A 21372-nucleotide genomic window follows, 5' to 3' on the forward strand; every position below is an offset into this window, starting at 1 on the left:
ATGGAAATAGTTCAAGTCCTGTCCATCACACCTGCAGACTGGAGGTTCTGCTCCAGCTGCTCGGGCCCATTCTTTCTTTCCTGCATTGAGGTGTCGTTCCTCGGTATGTAGAGGTACAAAACTTCAAGCACCAGTGCACCAAACGTAGTAAAGCTACATATGTATGCAATCAGCTATGATCATGACCCGCCATGCCACATCAGGAGTTCGACTTACAAGGCAATGAAGCTGAATGCTTCGGCAGCATACTTTCGACTGCAAACCGTCTCCCCGTTCCAGCGGTGAACCCTACAACTAGTTTGGTTGAAATTCTGAGCCAGGAAGATGAACGAAGTGAGCCACCTAGAGCGGTGAACGTTAGCATTAATTCTATACTTCCCAGGGTGGAAGATTGGAATCAGTTCAGATGACAATGCTTACAGGTAAGAAATCACTGCATCGGTCAATAGCAGAGGGAGAACGTGCCATCTACGACGATTGGCGACACAGCTTGTAGTCAACGTTATGCCGTAGACGATTGGAGTTAGGACGCCCTAGTTTGGTCAGATTGGTCAAATGGGTATTTCGAAAACTGCACGACACGTACTATCACTAGGGAAAAGATCACAGTGAGGGTTTTGGTGTGAGTGACTGCCCAGCCTGTGATGCCGATGACGATGATCGAGCTCACGCATTGGATTATATGTGCGATGGTTGATACCGTGCCACAGGGGTGTTCATAGAAGCTTGCCATTGGAAAAGTTATAATAATAATAATTCAGTTTGAAGAAGTAGGAATTCTGTTTATGGGAATAGCCGGGTATTTATTGTATAAATCTCGGAAATGGATGATATCACCACTTCTACTCGAAGCTGGCCAGGTTCATTTTTTGCGAACAGTATTTCATTGGTCGAATAGTAATATTATGTATTTTGTAAATTAAAATAAATGTGTAGTAAATAATAAATCTAAAATCTATATGACTAGAAGTCAATGGGACGGTTCCCCGTCACACTACCAGGGGTACTAGTACCAGGCCACAAATACTTTTCGCCCTGGGGAACACGTTTCTTAGTCCGGACAGAGGGCAGCAAGTCAATAACAAAGGAAAAGACAAAGAAAGCGAAGATAAGTGCAGCAACTGCTTCGGTTAGCCTGGGTCAATGCGGGAAACCTGGATAGAACTGAACATACCCCATTCCAAAACAGCAGATACATTCTTTCTGTTCTTGGTTTTGGCGCCCATGCATACACCAAATCCAATTGCGACGCCGATTTCACCAACGATAAAGAGTGCTTTGATGGCAAAGCTGACGAGCAAGATTCGGGCTTGGGGATGGTAGAATCGGCCGATTTGCAAGTATTCCAGACATACCAGGATGGCGCAGATCACGTAGCTCACGCTGAAAACAGTCAGTGGTGTTCTTTTTCTCTTCCTTTTTTTGGCTTTCGGGGAGATAACAAGCAACATACATGAACATAATTAAAAACCCGTAGTGTTCGTGTTGGTGATGTTTCGTGTCGAAGATAGACAGCAAGATTAACCCCAGAGCTCCAGTGATAGAGAACGCAATAGATCCAATGGCACAGGCTTTGTCGAATCGTCCCTTATTCCTAGCTAATTGGCCAGCGTGTCGAAGCCAACGCTCCGACAAGAGAGACAGATCCATGAAGACAACTGTCACTGCACTACCGGCAATAAACAGCGGCTTGATCCCTTCGGCACCTATATGCGAAATGTACCTGCTCGGCTTAGTCGCGTTGTCGGGAACATTATAATGTAGCGATACTCACGGAATAGTCTCCCCAGCACTCATGGTGGAATAATGCGGCTTTCCATCTGCCGCCCATGCTCCAAGCATGGCAATCAACGTGGCTACAGTCTTGTTAGTCGTCGTATATATACAGCCGTGGAAGATCTCTGAGATCCGTACCTAACCACACGCATCCTGAGATGACGGGGAATACCCAGAAAGAAAGAATCCACATGGCTACTATGCGACCCCCGGGTGCCTGAAATCTTCAAATCGAGAACAATCTTGGACTGGGGAAAGAGATTGCTTTATTTGCAAGGGATGAGATTCAGATTCGATCCTGTGCAAGATTCTCAGGTACAAAAAGCCAGGGGCCGCAAGTAAGGGGAGGACCACACCAATATCCCTACTTCGTGCTTAGTTTAGATTAGAGGTGATACCAAAGATCGGGTTGTACTAACTTTGTGGGCCTTTGGCTGCGAAAGGGAGACCGCCTTGGGAATCACCGAGCCCTTGAGAGCCTCCGATCGACGCGGAAGTGTCGGATGTTGATGACATCAGCATAACAGTGGGCCTCACAATCTTTATTCTTCGAGTTCTATGCACTTAATTCTATAGAACAGTATACTTGGTGTATTTAATTAAGTATATACTGATGCAGTATTCATGCAAGACATGAAAATCATCAAGTCATAGCTTTTAGTTCCCGCAACGCCACAAAATGTTAAAAATCACAAACTGTAAGAACACGAAGATACGAAGACGCCAAAAACTTCACAGATTCTCCATCGCCCGAATAAGAGACTCCAACGTCTGTCCACTAACAGCAGTAGCAGTAGCGGTAGCAGGATCAGAAGAAGGAGAAGGACTAACACTCCTAGCAACCCTCTGCACAACATAATCCGCCGAAAGCGAAGCACTATCCTTCGCCGACCAAAGATCACTATTCAAATGCTTAAAAATAGCAACCACCCTCAAAGGAATAAGAGTCGGGTCGGGATCATGGGATTTGAGGACGAGTTCGATCGTTCGCAGAAACGCTTTGCATAGTCTGCCCCAGCCGAGACTCATGTGCCACAGGCCCACGACGCAGCTTTCGAGGACGAGCGTCCATTTCGGCTCGTGGGTCGAAAGTCGGGATGTTGCGTGTACGCCGCCGAGACAGAAGTAGTGGAGCATTACGATTGGGATAGATTTCCAGCCGTGGCGGTGTTTGAAGAGCAGGATTAGCGAGCCGATTGTTTCCATTGCGTTTTCTTTGATGCTTTCGAAGTCTGTGTGGGAGGTGCTGGTTGATTCGAGGGGTGGGTGGGTGGTCATTATTGTGCTTAGGGATATTAAGGTTGCTTGGTAGTAGAGGCTGAGATTGTGAGAACTAGGAGTTAAAACTTGGAGAATAATGCCGACTCGACTTACTGTAGACAGAGGATATGTGGGGTAGTATTATGCTCTGGCTTGACGGATTTCGGCAAGCTGATATTCCAGTTGACGAGCCGTTGATATATCTGGCAGCAATAATCTTGATCATCATCGCTCATGGAAGGTCCCTGGAATTGCAGGGAGAAGAAAGCAATCTCGTTCACAATGGCTGTCAGTGCACTTCGGAACTGGAGAGTAGTATAATAGTTCGGTCGAGACGTAGGTGACTCGAAAGGATATGGGGACCATTCAATATGCTCATCAAGTCTTGCTGCCTGTTCTGGCGAACAGCGCAGGGGCGGAGGTGTTAGCCAGGGGGACACTTTTCGGTACACCTGGGAGGCCAGTCTATTTTGCGGTCAGCATGGTCAATAATTCCATAGAAAGTGAAGCAGATTTCTTACGTCTGGACATCGAATATCGCCCAAGACACCATCTCTTGGGACAATTCTGATGGCGACAGATCATTTTTATCGTCATTGTTCCCATTTGATCGGGATAGGTCGGATGGCATATGTAGACCCTGTTGAGAATAGGATTTTGCCCCATTCATGATAAATTGTGTACCCAGTCGATCAACACCAAAGGTACAGGATAGTAACCCTAGCAGAATCCCGGATTGGATGGTAGGAAGGTCCCGCTTCCCCTTCTCGGTTTCCCAGAGCGGTTTGATTTGATCGTAGAGCTTTTGCCCGAGCACCTTTTCCTCCCTTCTATCGGTGATCTGGTTCAATTTATACGAAAAGCTCTAAGAAGAGTTAGAATCAGAATAGGGAATGCCAGGTCAGTGTCAGAAACCTACTATTCCAAAAAAGAGCAAAACATGCACTAGCAAACGAGAACAATGGCTTCCATTGTGGGTTTCCAAGTCCTGGAGAAACGTGTCCTGGTCAATCAAATTCCACGTTGGGTTTTCCCATGTGAAATAGAATGACAGCAGATGACTTGCGGTGTCGTTTGCCATGAGGGAAGTCCAGTATTCGATGGAGTTCACTTTGATAGGAGGTTCCTTGAGAATTGGTCGCAATAACTTGGCATCTGCCGACATGGAATCAAAGAACATATGCCCCAATGAGATCCTTGATCTTGGTATTGGAATATGATGCCTCTTCAAAGACTCCGAAGCAAGGAAGTCCCTAAAAGTCTCTGGCGATCTCTCAAAATGATTCTGTTGACGATTCGCTTAGCCAGAGAAGGCGGAATTTATCTCAGTTCGGTGGCAAACCTTGAAAATATCATTAATTGATATATTCGCATGCATAGTAGCTTCTGATATAATATCGCCGAGCAATGCTTCATAGAGTTGAGCTTTTTGCTGCAGACTTTGAAGCTGCAACCGCTGCTTGTCTCGTTTTGGGGTTGTGTAGGCGCAAACCCGGTTCATTCGGTGACAGGTCTGGCACCTTGGGCGTTTACCATTACATTTGGCCTTCTTCGCCCGACACATAACACATGCGCTTGGAGTGCGCAATAAGTTTATCTCAGCAGGTCCATTGAGTAAACGGGGGATAGCAACCTTGCCCGTCCCTTCCGTGGGGGTGAGACTTGACGGGCTGTCAGAAGGATCCGAGGAGCAGCTCATCTGTCCAATATGTCTGAAATCAAATGACTATGAAGGTGCACCGGATAAGCGAGTTCCGCCTTTCTGTTAGTCGTTCATTGAAAGGTGGCACACAATCGTGGTCTTTTCGAGATTTGCTCTTAGCGGGCCCTTCTACATATTGAGTTGCCAAGGCCGGCGAGATGCAGTCACGTGCCATATTGACAAATGCAGACATGATAGTGTACATGCTCATGTTATGAAAGACTTCGAGTATTAAGAAAGGAGGAAGCTTGGACATCATGAGAAGTGAGAAAGGGGTGATATATAATCTTGAGCCTAGAAGCAACATCAAGTATGGTGTCAGGTGATACGCGCTATTGAGCTCTATCCAATACAATACTTGCAAGTGTATATATATTATATGTTTCTAATGTTTTTAGAATATTTCTTTTGAAATTATTGGCTGGAAATTAGTAGTTATACCTAGTTATCCATTTAGCTCTACTTAGCTCTGGTATAGAAAAGTGGATATCAAGGCTCCGGATGATCTTCATGCCTTTCCTATATATACACCATAAGTGACATACTACTACTGTATACAGAAATAATGTGAAACTTACACAAGTACAGCATTTGACATACTATTAGCCACAATGATCTCATTGTGGAATATACTAGTTGGATATAAAAACAACATATAGAAATTGACCAGGATATGCGAGAATACATGGCATATTCCTTGGCATCATGACGTAGTGGCTTTTTATATCTTCAATTCAGTTGAACTTGACTCGAATAATCCTGTTTCTGCCTATGTTGTAACTAGCTTTCCTCTCAGCGACAGAACCTGATTTACATCGGAAGTGGCTGAAGGGAAATGCATCCGTGTACCAATGGCAAACAATGATCTGCGTACAATTTCGGGATGTGTACCTCATCTCATGGTATGTTACGAGGTATACGTATACCTTGTTACGTCGTACAAATCTGTTAGCTATAGTACACCCTTTTCAGAATCAGAACGTCATTTGTGAACTCGTGATGTTTATGCTTTAGAACTTTTATAAATATCCCTCTTCTTTCCCCTCTCTCCACATATTCTCTCCACAACTTTGACCCCCCCCCCCCCCCACACAATATCTCCATCTGCACTCCACCTATCTTGATATCTTTTCATCATGCAATTCGTACGCAAGGCCGAAGAAGCCTTGACTGGCAAGAAGGATGAGTCGCATGAATCAACTCAGTCCTCTAACCATGGTCCTCACTCATCAAATCTGGCCAACAAGCTTGATCCCCGTGTCGACAGTGATCGTGGTATGCATCCTCATCTCACTTGACATAAAATTAAGTGCTGACCAGTTATAGACAACCGTGCTGACCCCACTATCAATGACCAACCCCTGGGTGCTTCTAAGGACTATGGCACTGGCACTGGCACTGGAACAACTGCTGCCGGAACAACCACTACCGGAACTACCAGCACCACTGGCCCCCACAAGTCCAGCATCCTGAACAAGTTGGATCCTCGCGTCGACTCGAGTGCTACCCATGCCGAGCACTCGTCGACCACTCACAGCACTGGTACAGCCCACACTAGCACCCATGGTCTTGGAGGAACTACCACTAGCCCTCACAGCTCGACTCTCAGCTCAGAAATGCACGGCAGTCAGCCTCTGACGGACTCCCCTGGAACTACAACTCACGGTAGCAGCAGCACCAACGCTGGTCCTCACAGCTCCAACATCGCCAACAAAGTCGACCCTCGCGTGGACTCTGATCGTGATAACCGTGCCCGCCACGAGACCGTCACTGGCGCCGGTACCGGTCTTGGAACAACTCACGGAACCAGCACCAGTACCAGCACCAACGCCGGTCCCCACGATTCCAACATCGCCAACAAAGTCGACCCTCGCGTGGACTCTGATCGCGACAACCGCGCCCTTTACTCCGGCGCAGGAACTGCCCCTACAAGCTCAACCCTGGGCTCTAGCACCGGTCACGCCCAGCCTCTGACCGGTTCCACTCACGGTACTGCTGGACCGCACGACTCTAATATCGCCAACAAGCTCGATCCCCGTGTTGACTCAGACCTCGATAGTCAGCCTCTTTCGGGCACCGGTGTTGGCACGACTACCCATGGCTCTCACACTCGGGAACTGGACCATGGTCTTGCGGGTAGTAGTTACAATACTCCTGTTGGAACTTCGGGTCGGGCTTCTGGAACAGCTGCTACTGCTGGACCACAGGATTCGAGTGTTGCGGGCAAGTTGGATCCTCTGGCTGGGTCGGACATTGGTGCTCAGCGGACCATCTAGGTTCAATCCTTTGGATTGGATCTTGGGATCTTGAATTGAGGAATTTTCACGATGACACGATTTTGAAATTAAGCAAAGCAACACTGGCAATTTAGTTTAATACCAAATTGACGTATCTGAAACTTTTTATTGTACATTATGAGTAGAGAGTTGGAAACATACCTCTTTTATCTACAGTATAAAATATAACACGTCTTTCTCAAACATCAAAGACCTCCTTGATGAGTGCTTTCTTGTTTACTATATCAGAATAGAGTCAGCTTCCAAGTCAGCCAGAAAGAAAGGAAGGAAGAAAGTAACTCACCCTTTCCCATCGCATTCCTCGGAATAGCATCCAATACCTTCATCTCCTGCGGAATCTTATACGAAGCAAGACAATTCTTCAAAGCACGTCTCATATCCATCGGTCCCCAGGACCGTCCACTCTTCCCACTTACAGCAGCATCATCACTGAGAACAACCACCGCAGCAACTTTCTGTCCCCACTGCTCGGAGGGCAGTCCCACAACCGCCGCTTCAACAACCTGAGGTCTGTATACATCGTCAGCTGAAAACTCCATACATCAAAAAAGGGAAAAAAAGAACACATACAAAGAAAGCAGCTCCCTCTCAACCTCCAACGCACTAACCTTCTCCGCCCCAGTCTTGATAATATCCACACTCTTCCGTCCCTGAATAAAATACATCCCCCCTCGAGCCCACTCCCCACTCCTCCCACTGCCTGCCCCCTCAACAACCCGCCGACTAGCAACATCCCCCGTGCAGAACCAGCCATCAACAAAAGCCTCCCGCGTAGCGTCCTCGTTGCCCCAATACTCGCTGAAAATTGTATCGCCGCGCAACTGGATCTCGCCTTCTGCTGAGGACGTCTCGGGGATAACTTTCCCCGTCTCGGTGTCGACCAGCCGCGCTTCAACGCCCGGTAGCGGCCAGCCTACGCTGCCGTCGACGCGGTCTGCATTGTCTAGGCCACAGCTTATTGCCATGCCAACTTCGGTCATGCCGAAGCGTTCTAGGAGAATATTGCCTTTGCTGAGGGATGTCCATTTTGTTTTTGTGGGTGTTGGGAGAGCGGCGGAGCCGGAGATGTTCAGCCGGAGGTTTGAGGGAGAGATTCCTTCTTTGCTGGCTTTCTGGAGGGTTGGGTCCAGACTGGGGAATGTGGTCATTAGTCTGTTGTAGACTGTTGGGACGGCGGTTAGGAATGTTATTGGTGATTTTGATGGGGTTGGGAGGAATGGCGCGCCGAGTCGCTTCCAGACTTGTTCTGGGTTGAACGGGTACATGAACTCGATAGAAGAGCCTGCTATGATTGGTGCTACGATCGCGTTTACCACGCCGTGGATGTGGTGCAGTGGTAGGAGGTGGAGGAGTCGGTCAGATGGACTGTACTTCCACGCTTCTAGCAGGGAAGATGCCTGTGCTGCTAATGCAGATTGTGGGATGAGAACGCCTTTCTGCCACTTGTTAGTTCATGTTTTTGTGGTTACATTCAGAATGCGTTTACCGGTCGGTTCGTTGTGCCCGAGGTATATAGCATCATTCCGCCCATGGAAGGCTGTTCCAGGTCTTTCAGGACAACGGAGTCGCCGCTCGTGCCCTGGAGCTTATTGCGAACATTGAAGATAGGTTCGTGCTCCAATCCCTCTCGCAGGACCTCCATGGCCTTGTCGGCATACTTTTCAGTAGCAAGCAACATCTTAGCTTGCGAATTGTCGAGGATATACTTCAACTCCCCAGTTGGGAACGCCGGGGAGAGAGGCAGAGCAATAGCATCGCTAGCAAAGATCGCTAGCATAGTCACTATACACCAATTAGTATGTGGTTTTCCCCATAATGCAAGATCGAGAGTACAGTACCTACGTAGTCATAGCTGTTCTCCGCAAGAAACGCAACCCGCTCGCCGGCCAATGAACCCTGTGCTTTTGCGGCCTTGCGCTCGAGGTCATCTCGGGCCCGAACAACGTCACCAATTAGACTTCCGTATGTGAATGACCGCTCCGACACGCTATGGATCACCGCCAAGCTGTCCGGGTCGTGGTTTTGCAGTGCGCGGAAGATATGCGTGTTCGGTAGTGTTGACAGGAGTCTAGCGAAAGGCATTCGCCGGGCTTGGAATGCGCGCACTCGCGATCGCGATATAACAGACAGTAGAGACATAATGGACAAATTGTTAGAATATAAAAATCAGCATTGTCGACTTTTCAACTTCGTAAGAGTTGAGACGAAAGGCGGAAGTCAAATTGACATCATGTCATGAGAAGTTCCGCGGAAATCAAAAACATCCCGTCCGATTGGCGACTTCGGATCTTCACTCTTCGCTCGACAACTGCGCCAAATGATTCCTCGCGTTCTTCCTCGTCTGACTTCCCGTCTGTTCTCTGTTTCTACAAAGATGTCTTCAATGACTCCGTTGGAGGATGCGATGCGCGATAAGGTGGGCCCATTACACTACTCAACGAGTATTGATCGAGCTAATATCGTCCCTGCTGAACAGATCGCACACGCCTTTACACCCTCGTCCCTCGTTATTCGGAACGATTCGCACCGCCATGCTCACCATGCTGCGATGGAGGGGTCGACCTCCAAGGAGACGCATTTCCAGTTCGTGCAACCGCCCATACTCGATGCAAGTGATTCTAATAGTTCGCAGCGTGACGATCGTCTCCGACGCCTTCGAGTCTAAAATGCAGCCTGCGAGACACCGTATGGTTTACGCTTTATTTAAGGAAGAGATGGCGAGGGAGGGTGGACTCCACGCGCTGCAATTGAAGACAAAGACGCCGGCCGAGGCACAGCGTGAGAAGGAGAGGGAGGAGCAGGCATAAATCAGTTGAATGCTTCTGCAAATTGTTGATTCGAATACCCCATACAATAAATATGCATATTACATTGGATTTCAATGACTCCAGGCTTGGAAACATGCGCATGAATTGATTATTAGACGGTATTACATAGATTCTAGCGCCAAACAGGGCCGACAGAAAGAAACAATCTAATATATACATCAATGCACCGCGACATACGAGTCCCGAGCAGACACAATCATCACGGGCGTATGGCGGTGAGCGGAGCGGTACACAGCGCAGGTACAGCTAGGAAACAAAGACGCAAGGAGAACGACGATTGAAAAGGCATTGCTTTTACACAAGAGCGAGGAAAATGCGAAAGGGTGGTATAACAACGAGGGGTAACAAGCGACAAAACAAAAAAAACGAAGGAGATGATGCGTAGATCTGGAGGTCGTACAGAGAATTTACTTGGAGCTCTTGTTGGCCTCGGTGACACCGACAGCCACACCGACGACAATAGCGATAATAATAACTGGGAGTAGGTTAGCGAGTAGCTCTAACGTAAATGAGAAAGAAGACAATAACTCACTGACGATGATCAGCGCATACCACTTCCAGCGCCGAGCGTTCTTTGCGCTTTGAATGGCGCTGTCAAGTTTGGTGTTGGCCTGCTCTACATTGCGGTGGGTCTCCTCGGCTCCCTGGTTGATCTGCGTGACTGCAGGCTCCTGCTGGTGCACCAGCTCGGCAACCTCGTTGTACAGGTGGCTCAGTTCAATCAGATCCTGCTCGATCTTGCGGATGGCGGCGGAACGCTGAAGGGTAGCCTGGCGGGCATCGTTGGCCTGGCGGGATCGAGTTCCGGGAACCTATTCTTTGAGTTAGATGACTGGGTCAAAGTTCCGACGCGCGTAGTACATACCACGAAGCTCTGTTCTTGGCCCATCAGGACATTCTGCACACCTTGTTCCAACTCCTCCGGGGAGGCATCGGGGTTGGCAATCTCGTATCGGCGGCGCACTTGCTCCTCCAGGCGCTTCCGGAAGTCACTTTGTGTGCGCTGGTACTGCTCAATCTCACGGCGCAGGTTGCGGCTGACGTTCTCAACCTGACCGCTGACGCGCTGATCGCCGGATCCCGGAGTTTCCTTGACGCGCTTGAATTGATCACGCAGGTAGCGCAGCGCAGTGTTGATTTCATCCTCAATGTAGTCGAGAGTCTGGCGCGAGGAGGTGTCCTCCTTTCCGGTGCTCGAGTCCAGAAGGGCCTTTTGGGCGGAGGCCAACTGTCCCTCGCGCTTCCTGGTCAACTCGGTGATACCTTCATTGATTTCCTTGCACTTGTTCAAAATCGAGGCAGGTCCACCAGAAGAACCCTGGTTGACGTTGGACATCTCTGCCAAACGATTAGCGCCATTAGGTGAGGTAAACTCATCATAGTATCAACATACCATAACTCCCATATCCGGCTTCTGCATCACCACCTCCGTAGCCATAGTTCTGTTGCTGGCTAGCATAAGGGTTGCTTTGCTGCTGACCTCCGTACGGGTTGTACTGGCCGTAGCCGCCTTGATTGTTATCCCCCAAGCTCTGGTACTAGGGAAATTCACGTCAGAAAGCAGATTCAGATTAAGGGAATCGCATTCAATCACTCACACTCATGATGATACAATAATATTCAGATTCTTGGGAAAAGTGTCAAATCACAAAGGGGAGATGAAGGAGGGAAGGGTGAGACGGGAAGAGTGGAGGTGCGGCAGAAGCGCTGGCGGTGTCCCTTTAAAGGAGGAAGGAGAACCAATAACGTCAAGCAATTGAGTCGCGCTGAATTGGCGGTATTAGGTATTAATTTGGTGCACTTATAAGTGTGTAATGTTCTATAGGTAAAAAGCAAAAAGAGTATTTAATTTAAATTTTGAGGGGGGATTCCCCCTATTTTTGAAGGTTTTTCTGACACAGTGGACAGTGCACTAACAGTTAGTCAATTACGGTGTTCCTGCAGAGACATGTACAGCCTCCTTACGAGGGACCGTTGTAGTGGAGTCACCAGAAATTGAGCTGTGTGGCTGATGTGTTGTTCTATTTATGACTCAAACTGTTGTTATTCGATGGCTATAAGAGATCGGCAGTGGGATATCTAAGCCAAGGTACTAAGTACTTGGCTTTTCGTAGCTCACTCCACTCTGAACTAAGTACAATGTACCTAAGAACAGGGTCTGCCTGGTGGCAACCAGTCTGCACGTCATGATCATGTACATAGCAACCTCTTAACTATACCGTTTAAGGGGATGGATGCGATCCTTGATAGATACAGTATTTAATTAAAAATAGATTTAGGGCATACAGTACTCTATGTATACAATGTAAACTACTGCCTTGTGGTCCAAGTCGGAAATAGAATGCGCTTCAGAACCTTGGAGCTGAATATGACACTCAGCCAATCAACGCTAATTGTTGCCAACTTCAGCCTCATCAGGCATCATCTATAAAACACAAGCATTGAGTATCCTTTTTTGAAACAAACAAACACGCATAATGCTGCAGCCTTGTTAGCTGGAGTGATATCGTCGTAAATGAAGAAGAAGACCGGGATTTCACACCGGCCTCGAATATATAACCGAGAGGAAAGACCAACAACTCTCATGTCCATCTAACTTGTTTACAACGGTATGCACTCCACAAAAGTTGGCCCCAAAAGACGAGTGTATATATGTAACTCTACTACCTATGGTCTCTGCGATAGTAATTTAAGTATGTTGATTTTCTGAATACCACCCCATTATCTCAACGCCTGTCAGTACCAAAGGAAGTAATTTGATGATGGCAAATCCTACACAAGAGGTGCTGAAGAAGGCGGGCTGGCCGGCACCGTCTGGACGGGATATTTTGTCTTTCCTCTTGGAAAGAATGATATAAATGTAGGGCCATCTACATAGCGATAGGATGGGCATAAGATAGTGACTGGTTGGCATGCGTTGAGTAAGTGTGAGATAGGCAACAATACAAAATACGTCGCGAAACTTCAAGTACCATTCATCATATTGAAAACTTTGTTTATTCAAACAATATACAAAAATTTTATTCAAAAGCTATGGAGGCTGCCGGAACTCTCGTCACAGAATGAACGAAAATACACAATCAAGTTTGCGGAAGTGCCCTCAGAATCCTCTTCATAGGACACAAACAAGCAACCTTCAGAATACCTAGGTACTCTTCAGGCAGTTTCTGGGAGTATCCTTCACAAGAAAACCTCTCGGAAAGCCCACAAATTCTCAGAAATCTCTTCACAGGATAAAAGATAGTCCTCGGAATCGTATTCTTCACAAGACTGTATCCCCTTATAGAACGCCAGGACGTAGCCGGGGTCGAGGGCCCGAAGGCGTAACCTCTATCCAGGCAGTGGAACCACAACCAGGCTTCCAGGACCGTAGCAAAGTCTGTAAGCGGGAAGTGTGGTCACACCGGAGTGTGGTTGCTCATCAGGAATTCCTTCGCGGAACGGGACAATGGAGACATGGTCGTGCCTTCACTGTATCGGAAGAGGTTGAGGCATAGGGTAAACACATTTACCCCAACTTACTTCGTGCCGAAACTGTATCAAAAGCGTGGCAAAGTCCTTGGGGAGAAAAAGGAAGGAGAGTTTGGAATGGAGAGGAGCTTTATATGCTGGGGGTGATTTCCTATTGTGAAGTCACCACCTGCGTTCTTTCCTTTCATGTAAAGGAATTCAACTTGTATATGGTACTTATGTAGACTCGGTGACTTCCATACTTGATGGGGTATATGTACCTGTACACTCCTAAAGATCATTGACGTGTACAAGTACATGTGTAAATCAAGAGGCTACGATACCTGGAGTGGTATATGGCACCAACTCTATTCAGAGCCAACCAGCAGTGCAGAGCCATGATATACCTATTAATCGGCTGCTAAGCATTATCATTGCAGTATCCTACATTGTACATCAATATTGAGTCCAGACATTCACTTCAAAACATTTATCTCTATTATACAAGGCGAATGCAGATCCCTTATGATATCATTACAATGGAAGAACGTATTCAATATTTGTTGTATTCTTATTTATATTCATAGTCTTAATCTTATTTATATTCATATTATACCGCGTCCATCAAGGATCGGCCTCATCTCATACACTATACACATACAAGCCCAACAGTCTACTCGACCTTCGACTCGTGTTGGGAAGCGCGACGCGCCTCAACAACAGGCGCATCAGGCATATAATCATCCGCATCGAGCGCATTCATATCATCTTCCTGTGCGTTGAGGTGGTAGAACACAGCGTAGAAGATGAGACCGCAGATGAAGGAAGCGATGGCCAGACCGGCGAACATCCACATGATGGCCGGGTCGAAGGCCGCGGGAGTGAGGGCTTCGGCGATGGCGGAGCCGAACGCGTTTGTGAGAAGGTACATCGACTGCACGAAGGACTTCATGCTAGGTGGGGCCTTGGTGTAGGCGTATTCGAGACCGGAGACAGAGGCGAAAATCTCAGACAAGCCGATGAAGACGTATGCGGGTGTCTGGATCGCGATGTGCACGTGGTTGCCGTAGGCGGTGCCGTCAACCTTGGAGGCATCGCAAAGCGGGTTGCCGTAGCAGGGCCCGGCGGAGTAGATGAGGTGCTGGACGATCGCGGCGTACATCATTGCCAGGGAGGCGACGACGAAGCCGAGGGCGATACGGGTGATGGGGCGGAAGGGGATCTTGAGACGTCGCATGATGGGGTACACGCAGGTTTCGAGGACGGGGATGAAGACGATGATGGAGATGGGATCGAAGTTCTGCATCAGGTCGTTGGGGATACCGTGGGCTTCCATCTGGCCGGCTTGGGTGACGAAGTTGCTGGAGAACTGGCCGTAGACGACCCAGTAGATGGGGTAGAAGGCGAAGACGCGGCAAGCGACGAGGGCACGCTTGAGTTCGTCGATGAAGTGGTCGTCCCAGGTGACGGCGCTGGAGCCGTGGTGCTCAGTCTGCCATGAGGGCTTGGGGGCGTCCATATCGCGGTTCTTGATCATCATGAAAAGCGCGCGGAAGGCGTCAGTGATGATGGAGCCCTGAGGAGGACGGACGACGTAGAACTTGCGGCCGAGAATCACCACCAGGGTGCCGACCATGAACATGCAAAGACATAGGAGGTAGGCGGACCAGAAGCCGATGTACTTCTCCATGTAGGGGGTAGCGAGCAGAGACAGCGAACCGATGTTGATACATCCGTAGAAGATCATGTAGATACGCTGGATGGTCAGGGCAGGATCGATGACAACCCGCTCACCCTTCTTGGTAGTGGAGATCGCCATCTTCTTGCGCTTGTACTGATCCGCAATCAAGGGTGCCACGTTACTCTTGATACCACCGGTTCCCAGACCGATGATCAAAATCGAGACGATGAAGCCTCCCAGACCAGAGCCGTGTTCCAGGGCAGAGGGAATGGAAGTGCAGACCAAGATGAGCAGACCAACCATGTAGACGATACAGAAGAGCACAATAGTCTTGTACTTGCCGAGGTACTGATCGGCAACGATGGCACCAATGATGGGAGTAACGTAGCACCAGAACTGGAAGAAGGTTGTGAGACCAGTGGCACCCTGGTGAGCCATACCGAGAGCACCACGTCCCTGGCTACCGTCCAGAGGGCGCTGGACGTAGTTCTGGAACAGACCCGACATTCCGTAGTAGGTGAAACGCTCGCACAGCTCGACCACAGCCACCAACCAGGCGGAGATGGGCAGGTTCTCTGCGACGTGACGCAGAGAAGTCTTCTCCGAGAGTGTGGGTTCGCCGCCATCGGGGGTGATCTGGTTCTCCTTGTCGAGATCGGCATCCATCTCAGCCTTCTCATTCAGCACGACCTGGTGGGTGACATGTTCGGGTTCATCATAGACTGGAGGTCTTGAAGGTAGGGTTAGTCGCGTGCCTCGGCAAACTTTGCAGGTGTCATATTGGGAGGAAAGACATACTGAGTCCCTTGAGTAGGCTCAATCTCACGTTCGGTCGACATGACTGATACTAGACCAAAGGATGCCTTCTCTACGAGAGGGCTGTGTGAAAATTGATCAGAGAAGTAAAGGAAGAAGACCAGAAAAAAACAGCGAAGATTGAGCTTGTACTATATATGCAATTTTCATTACTCAACATCCGAGGGAGCAGTGGAGTATACCAACAGTCTTATCGGCGCAAGAACCGAAAAACAAATAAAAACGAATAAAAAGAAATAAAAAAGCCGCCAAAAAATTTAAGCTAATCAAAGAGCTTTTTGCACTAAGGCACTCTGAGAAGGTCGGAAGTGGCCATTGTTCGCAGCTCGACCGTGGATGCGATCGGCAGCGGTTATCGACCAACGGCGAATGGCTGCAGACCGGGCTTGACCCACGGATGTAACCCCAGAACGGCTCAGACGGAAGCGAACGAAGTCAAGATGTGACAAGCAATAAGGCCGAAGTATGCGCGAAGTGGGCGAAGAGGGGGCGAACTTGACTGATCATTGATCAATCAGCGTGGGTAAGATGGAGGCCCTAACGCTGTACGGTTTGGCATCTGGGGATTTCTGGAAGGGCCAGTCCGACTCTCCACTCTTATCATGAACGAATCATGTTAGTATATACTGTCGGAGATTTCCGGTGAAGGTGAAAATTCCCATTTGAGTCGTATGTTTTCGGCAGTCCCTTGCGGGTTTGCCCTCGTGGCGAAACATATTTTTTTGTGTGTGGATTTTTTTTTTCGATTCTTGCGGAGTCTTACCTTTACTCCGCGCATGCTTGAGGAGGATCGGGATATATTCGGGATCTCGTATTTTGACCGAACAGTTGAATTTGAAAGGCGTAGAAAAAAATGAAAAGAAAGGGTACGCCGTAAAATGCCTTCGGCAGTGTGAGACGGGACAGCATTCCGCAAGGAGTCGCTTGGACCACCAGACACACCACAGATACGTAGACGTTTTCGGGGATTGATTGCGTCGGACGTCCTTTTGCTGATAAAACCTAGGCTGAGAGTAATTGTTAATTCGAGTTAATCATGATATGATTGACCATTATCCCCGGACCATCTCAAAACGGGATCCGCATATAATGCAACGTTGGGGATCTTCCCCGCGCTGCTTGTCCATTGTATCCCAATAGATTGTGTTCGATTGTATTTTAGTACTCCGTTGATGCGTTGAGTTTCGGGTATGTGTCATGGCCTCTCTGATCTCTGTGCTACCCCAGAGTGTGGGAGCCTGGCCTTGTTTTTTTGCGCGGGGAATGTTGCGACTAGAGTAGCCGGTAATAGCCAGCCAATGTCCTTCATTGTGATTCATTGCGATGACCTGAGAGAAACGTTTTTGGTCTTTCTGTCCTTTCGGTTCTGGTTCCATGATTTCCGGGGTAATTAATCTCTCGTAAAAGTGTTGCCGCGTAGAGAAGAGGATGTGAAGGGTGGATCTGTGTCTTGCCAAGCAATGATAAGATGTTAGTGTTGGTCATGGTCAGTAGTCAGAGACAATTGGTATAAATATTGGAATGATTATAATATCATCACAGTGAATTGAGAACAAAACAAAAAAACACCATGATGTACAATCATTGAAAGTGAAAGTCAAAAAGAAAAGAAAAGAGAAAAGTGATGATCATCCCGGGAGGTGTCCGCATAAATAAACCAACACCAAGAAAACACCAAGAAACCCCCAAGAGTCATCACGCCCTTCGAGCTCCGACTTCGCTCACATGATAGCGTATAGTTGACACCAACAGGAAGAGCTTATCGTCACCATTCGCCCAAACAAGTCCCCGTCTTAACCCAAATAAGTCCTCGTTCCCCTTATGGCGCACGTTTCCAAGCCCTTTGGCTCTGCCGCCTATTGCCAAGCCGGTCGCGTGAATGAGAAAGAGAGTTCACCAAGACGCCAAAGATATTGGCATTATCCGACACCGGGGGAGTCCGGAATTATATCATTTAAAGGGAGTGTGAAGATGGACACGCGCGTCGAGCCCCAGAGCCCCATGAATGTCTCGGATGTGATTTATCAGATCCATCGGGCTGCGTAGGGTTGGGATTCTTGCTAGGCAGCTCCTTCTCGACACTTCTATACATTTGACAGGAAAGTATCACTACAATGGATCTCACATGGACCCTGAAAATCTGCCTATTGGTCTTCTCGAGCTACTAGCAAGCTCAACACTGCTATTGATTACTTATTCCCGACGCGAAGCTCTCGCCATTGGACCAAATATGACCGAAGCTCAGGCTAACGAACATCAATTATGCTTCATCCCGGCGTGTCTGACCCAATATGAGAGCACCACCGTTCCGACATCGCACGCAGTCGGTCTCTATCCGACGAGGAGAGGTGAGATCTGATATTGCGACATCAACAGCCACTCAGAGCTAGGAGGTGGATCTCCGTAGATTGTTGGGCTGTTTGAATGGCCGTAAATCCGACGAGAAGCAATATAATATGAACAGAATACCTTTGATTAGAAGATGAACACAAGAGTATTGTATGAACCATCTCAATCAGATAATTGAACAGTCATATCCAAGTTGCTTGGGCTCTGAGTCACTGTCCTGTTTAGGGAATTCGGCCGAGACTTGAATATATCAGCGAAAGATCTGACTGTTGGTGTCCGGAAATTCGTCGGAGAAAAACACTTTGCTTAGCTCTCTCAAAACAACGATCTCTCATTGGCTCCGTGATGAAACTCTGCCCCTTCTTGCATAGGGTCTTTGTACTATGCTCAGTTGACTGAAGTGATTCTTGAATGACTCTCTCGCTACGTGCATCTTACATGATCCATAAGGCTTCAATTGTAGGGCCTATATGTCATATATGGGCTTCAGATCAGGAAATTAATGGCCATTCTACCAATTAGACAATAACATAATTGTGAACTGACAGCCATTTGCGCATATGATTGCCCAGGTGTTCTGATATTCTTATTAATCATCATGCTCCAGTGACCACATCGTATCACTCCGCATTGCTTGTGGTCCGTTCCATTAGAGGAGGCATTCAATAGACGACGGATCAACTCCTTTTTGCAACATCAGGTCCATAAGGTCCGTTTAGTCTCTGTAATCCGCGCCCTCAAGTGCACTGCCTTAATGTGCTCCGCACATGACGTCGGCTCTTCAATTTGTAAGAGCTGCACAGTCTGCGTAAGGCCCTTGAAGCATGCGGCTTGAAGTAGGTTGCAATACCAACCATCACATCCACGGCCACCTGAATTTCAGGAGCAGTAGCAGAGGCATACTTCCGCCCCAGTCATTCTTTAACCGCACATTCCCCTGATCACAATACATGGGGCATGATTAAAGCCAGCTGCTTCTGCTCGCGCTATTGGTCGGAATTTGCCTTCAACAAATCATACCAGGCCACTCCTCCAGACTGTTCTTGCGTCTGACTAACAAAACATCGCGAATCGGACATTGATGCCATTTAGGTTGAGAAATCCTACCTCCAATCCCCACTAAGAACCCAATTCTTGTTTGAGAAAGAGGCGACAGTAATTCGACGCTGTAGTAGCAGGCGAGGCCATTCCGTACACTCCTGCAGGAAGCGATGCGATCGCAAGGCTGTGCTCGCATATTCTGCTCCAGGTATAGGAGCTCGTGTTGGCCTGGTGTTAGACTATTACGGTTGGTTTATAGTCGGGCTCATCAACCATTGCAGTCGCTGCAGTATGCTCGATCGGAAGAGCTGCAACCCATTTCATTGGATACAGATCAGAACTGTCCCAATCGTAAACAGTCGACAGCATTTCAGACCTCGGTGTGATTTTGAGTTAGTGGGCCTCTAGTTGTCTTATGACAACCTTTCCTCTCTGTGTCAGAGATAAGGCGTGATCGATCGGCAGTCACCCAGGCTGAAGAGGCTGGGATGCACAATAGCACCCAATAAACTAAATCGAACAGGTGTATGAGATGAATGTGTCTGGATACAGACTATATCTGTATAAGTGCCTTCGCATCGCGATTCAGGTATGTTCAATAAAGCATTCATAGAGCAGGTGCAAGGAACATCGGGTGAGCAGATGGACAGCTCATCCGACTGGATGGGGCTCTTCAGTCGAGGAGCCAATCAATAGCATGATCCACCAAGGCCTTGCTAGTCACTTGCTGATCCTGCAGCAGGTCTGACAGACCATGAGCCCCGGTGCCTATTTGCGTTGAGTTATTTGCCTGAGCGGGTCCGGGCAAATTTTTGCCTTGAAGATTTGTATGCCCAATTTTGGTATTAGGTCCAAGCTTCGAAGCCTCAGATGATTGTAAAACGGGCATTTGGCGCTCAGAGATATCAGATGAATGTTCCGTCAAAAAGCGGACCATCCAATTATCCAATAAAAACGGATCTGACATTGAATCTTGACACGAATTCTGGAACTTCCGTAGTCGAGCCAGCTGCATATGTTAGCGCGTTCCCATAAGTCCGAAGGACACCTCAGGACTTACCGAGTAATCGACTACAGGCCAGTAAGACTTGATATCCATCAGATACTCAAAATTAGAGACTAGCCGTTTTCGAGCCATGGAAAGCTCGTCGCGATCACCACTGAAGAGCAGAGCGTGAAGATGAACACAAGAACTTATTACGGCGATATGGCCATAGATAAAGTAATTCAGATCGCATCCATCCATCTCAGTGCTGTGCTGTATGATCTCGGAGACCGTGTTGGCACTCCTTTTGCACTGAGTCGCTCTATGTGCAAGTTTGGGAGTATCGCGGTTCCCGCGCGCATCTAAGAATGGGAAAAATAGCATTTGCCGGAAATGGTGTGGGCCGATGTGCATGGCTAGAAAAGTTCGACCTAGTCCCTGCTTGACTAGAGATCTAATGTTGGTTTGAGTGTATTCAAGGCCCGGTGGTAAGCTCTTCTCCCACTCATCAAGAGCGTTTTCTAGCGCAGATGCCTCTGTGCAGTAATCGTTGAATTCAATTTGGCCTTGGCTCAGTCGTCGTAAAACAGCGCTAGTCCTGTTGAAAAGATCAAGTGTCTTCGCCATATAAGCCCACATGTTGCATGGCGATGAAATGTTCTTTTCTTGTAGTTGTTCCGGGTCGAGGCTGTGGAATATTATATCATCTACCTCTGGAGAAACAATGTCTGGACCATATACAAGCAGCACAGGGTCGATGGACATGTCGCTCGCCGTCCAATAGCTGGCAATATGAACGGAAAGCCAGGTTCGGCGGTATTCTTCTTGGCGCATCGGGATGGCGTCTTTGGGGATATCGGGAAATGACAGAGCTTCTGCATGCAGTCTGGCAAGCCCACTGTAGATGTGTTTTGCCTTGGTGTCACCTTCTCCGCCATAGAAGTAACCGATCAAGATCAGACCTTGTATCGTTTCCAAGCTTGGAGCGATAAGTGACTGTTGGGCGAGATGCTCGGCTTCAGAGATATACATCTTCCCTCGCGCTCCACGAGGTACCTTGTGGAAGTGAGAGCTGTCGGAAAATCTGGCAGCGAGTGCACACATTGCGTAGACTTGGATCATTGACGCCCGGCCATCTTGTAGACGACGTCGGAAGCTTGCTTCATGGATCATCGTGTGGGCAACAT

The 21372-nt window shown here is 48.2% G+C and overlaps 10 protein-coding genes across 10 annotated transcripts; 3 read left to right on the forward strand and 7 right to left on the reverse strand.

The window, feature by feature from the left end:
- Positions 1-11: 11 nt before the first annotated feature.
- N7529_001923 (MARVEL domain-containing protein) lies at positions 12-733 on the reverse strand (the record flags this gene model as incomplete). Its single annotated transcript, XM_057237454.1, has 4 exons — positions 12-153; positions 217-342; positions 421-533; positions 587-733. 4 exons carry the CDS (start codon positions 731-733, stop codon positions 12-14), a joined length of 528 nt encoding a protein of 175 aa, XP_057102141.1.
- A 230-nt stretch (positions 734-963) lies between these two features.
- On the reverse strand, positions 964-1969 carry N7529_001924 (Frag1/DRAM/Sfk1 family protein; the record flags this gene model as incomplete). Its single annotated transcript, XM_057237455.1, is given in 6 exon segments — positions 964-1121; positions 1175-1199; positions 1233-1383; positions 1454-1723; positions 1775-1901; positions 1915-1969. The coding sequence occupies 6 exon segments, from the start codon at positions 1967-1969 to the stop codon at positions 964-966; spliced, it is 786 nt and encodes a 261-aa protein (XP_057102142.1).
- A 539-nt stretch (positions 1970-2508) lies between these two features.
- Positions 2509-4216, reverse strand: N7529_001925 (putative C6 transcription factor; the record flags this gene model as incomplete). Its single annotated transcript, XM_057237456.1, has 4 exons — positions 2509-3094; positions 3151-3501; positions 3558-3901; positions 3956-4216. 4 exons carry the CDS (start codon positions 4214-4216, stop codon positions 2509-2511), a joined length of 1542 nt encoding a protein of 513 aa, XP_057102143.1.
- A 1658-nt stretch (positions 4217-5874) lies between these two features.
- Positions 5875-7014, forward strand: N7529_001926 (uncharacterized protein; the record flags this gene model as incomplete). The annotated part of the gene is made up of 2 exons (XM_057237457.1): positions 5875-6013; positions 6065-7014. The coding sequence occupies 2 exons, from the start codon at positions 5875-5877 to the stop codon at positions 7012-7014; spliced, it is 1089 nt and encodes a 362-aa protein (XP_057102144.1).
- A 199-nt stretch (positions 7015-7213) lies between these two features.
- On the reverse strand, positions 7214-9174 carry N7529_001927 (acyl-CoA synthetase; the record flags this gene model as incomplete). The annotated part of the gene is made up of 5 exons (XM_057237458.1): positions 7214-7254; positions 7319-7545; positions 7606-8471; positions 8522-8817; positions 8874-9174. The coding sequence occupies 5 exons, from the start codon at positions 9172-9174 to the stop codon at positions 7214-7216; spliced, it is 1731 nt and encodes a 576-aa protein (XP_057102145.1).
- A 178-nt stretch (positions 9175-9352) lies between these two features.
- Positions 9353-9842, forward strand: N7529_001928 (BolA family protein; the record flags this gene model as incomplete). The annotated part of the gene is made up of 2 exons (XM_057237459.1): positions 9353-9618; positions 9668-9842. The coding sequence occupies 2 exons, from the start codon at positions 9353-9355 to the stop codon at positions 9840-9842; spliced, it is 441 nt and encodes a 146-aa protein (XP_057102146.1).
- Positions 9843-10270: 428 nt separating this feature from the next.
- N7529_001929 (syntaxin) lies at positions 10271-11467 on the reverse strand (the record flags this gene model as incomplete). The annotated part of the gene is made up of 5 exons (XM_057237460.1): positions 10271-10338; positions 10396-10675; positions 10729-11201; positions 11257-11401; positions 11462-11467. 5 exons carry the CDS (start codon positions 11465-11467, stop codon positions 10271-10273), a joined length of 972 nt encoding a protein of 323 aa, XP_057102147.1.
- A 2519-nt stretch (positions 11468-13986) lies between these two features.
- N7529_001930 (peptide MFS transporter) lies at positions 13987-15833 on the reverse strand (the record flags this gene model as incomplete). The annotated part of the gene is made up of 2 exons (XM_057237461.1): positions 13987-15724; positions 15793-15833. The coding sequence occupies 2 exons, from the start codon at positions 15831-15833 to the stop codon at positions 13987-13989; spliced, it is 1779 nt and encodes a 592-aa protein (XP_057102148.1).
- Positions 15834-17935: 2102 nt separating this feature from the next.
- On the forward strand, positions 17936-18169 carry N7529_001931 (uncharacterized protein; the record flags this gene model as incomplete). Its single annotated transcript, XM_057237462.1, has 1 exon — positions 17936-18169. One exon carries the CDS (start codon positions 17936-17938, stop codon positions 18167-18169), a length of 234 nt encoding a protein of 77 aa, XP_057102149.1.
- A 1704-nt stretch (positions 18170-19873) lies between these two features.
- Positions 19874-21358, reverse strand: N7529_001932 (putative C6 transcription factor; the record flags this gene model as incomplete). Its single annotated transcript, XM_057237463.1, has 2 exons — positions 19874-20209; positions 20261-21358. The coding sequence occupies 2 exons, from the start codon at positions 21356-21358 to the stop codon at positions 19874-19876; spliced, it is 1434 nt and encodes a 477-aa protein (XP_057102150.1).
- Between the last annotated feature and the right edge of the window lie 14 nt (positions 21359-21372).

Source organism: Penicillium soppii (genome assembly GCF_028829465.1).
Source record: "Penicillium soppii strain IBT 18220 chromosome Unknown utg000002l, whole genome shotgun sequence".
Classification (NCBI taxonomy): Eukaryota; Fungi; Ascomycota; class Eurotiomycetes; order Eurotiales; family Aspergillaceae; genus Penicillium; species Penicillium soppii.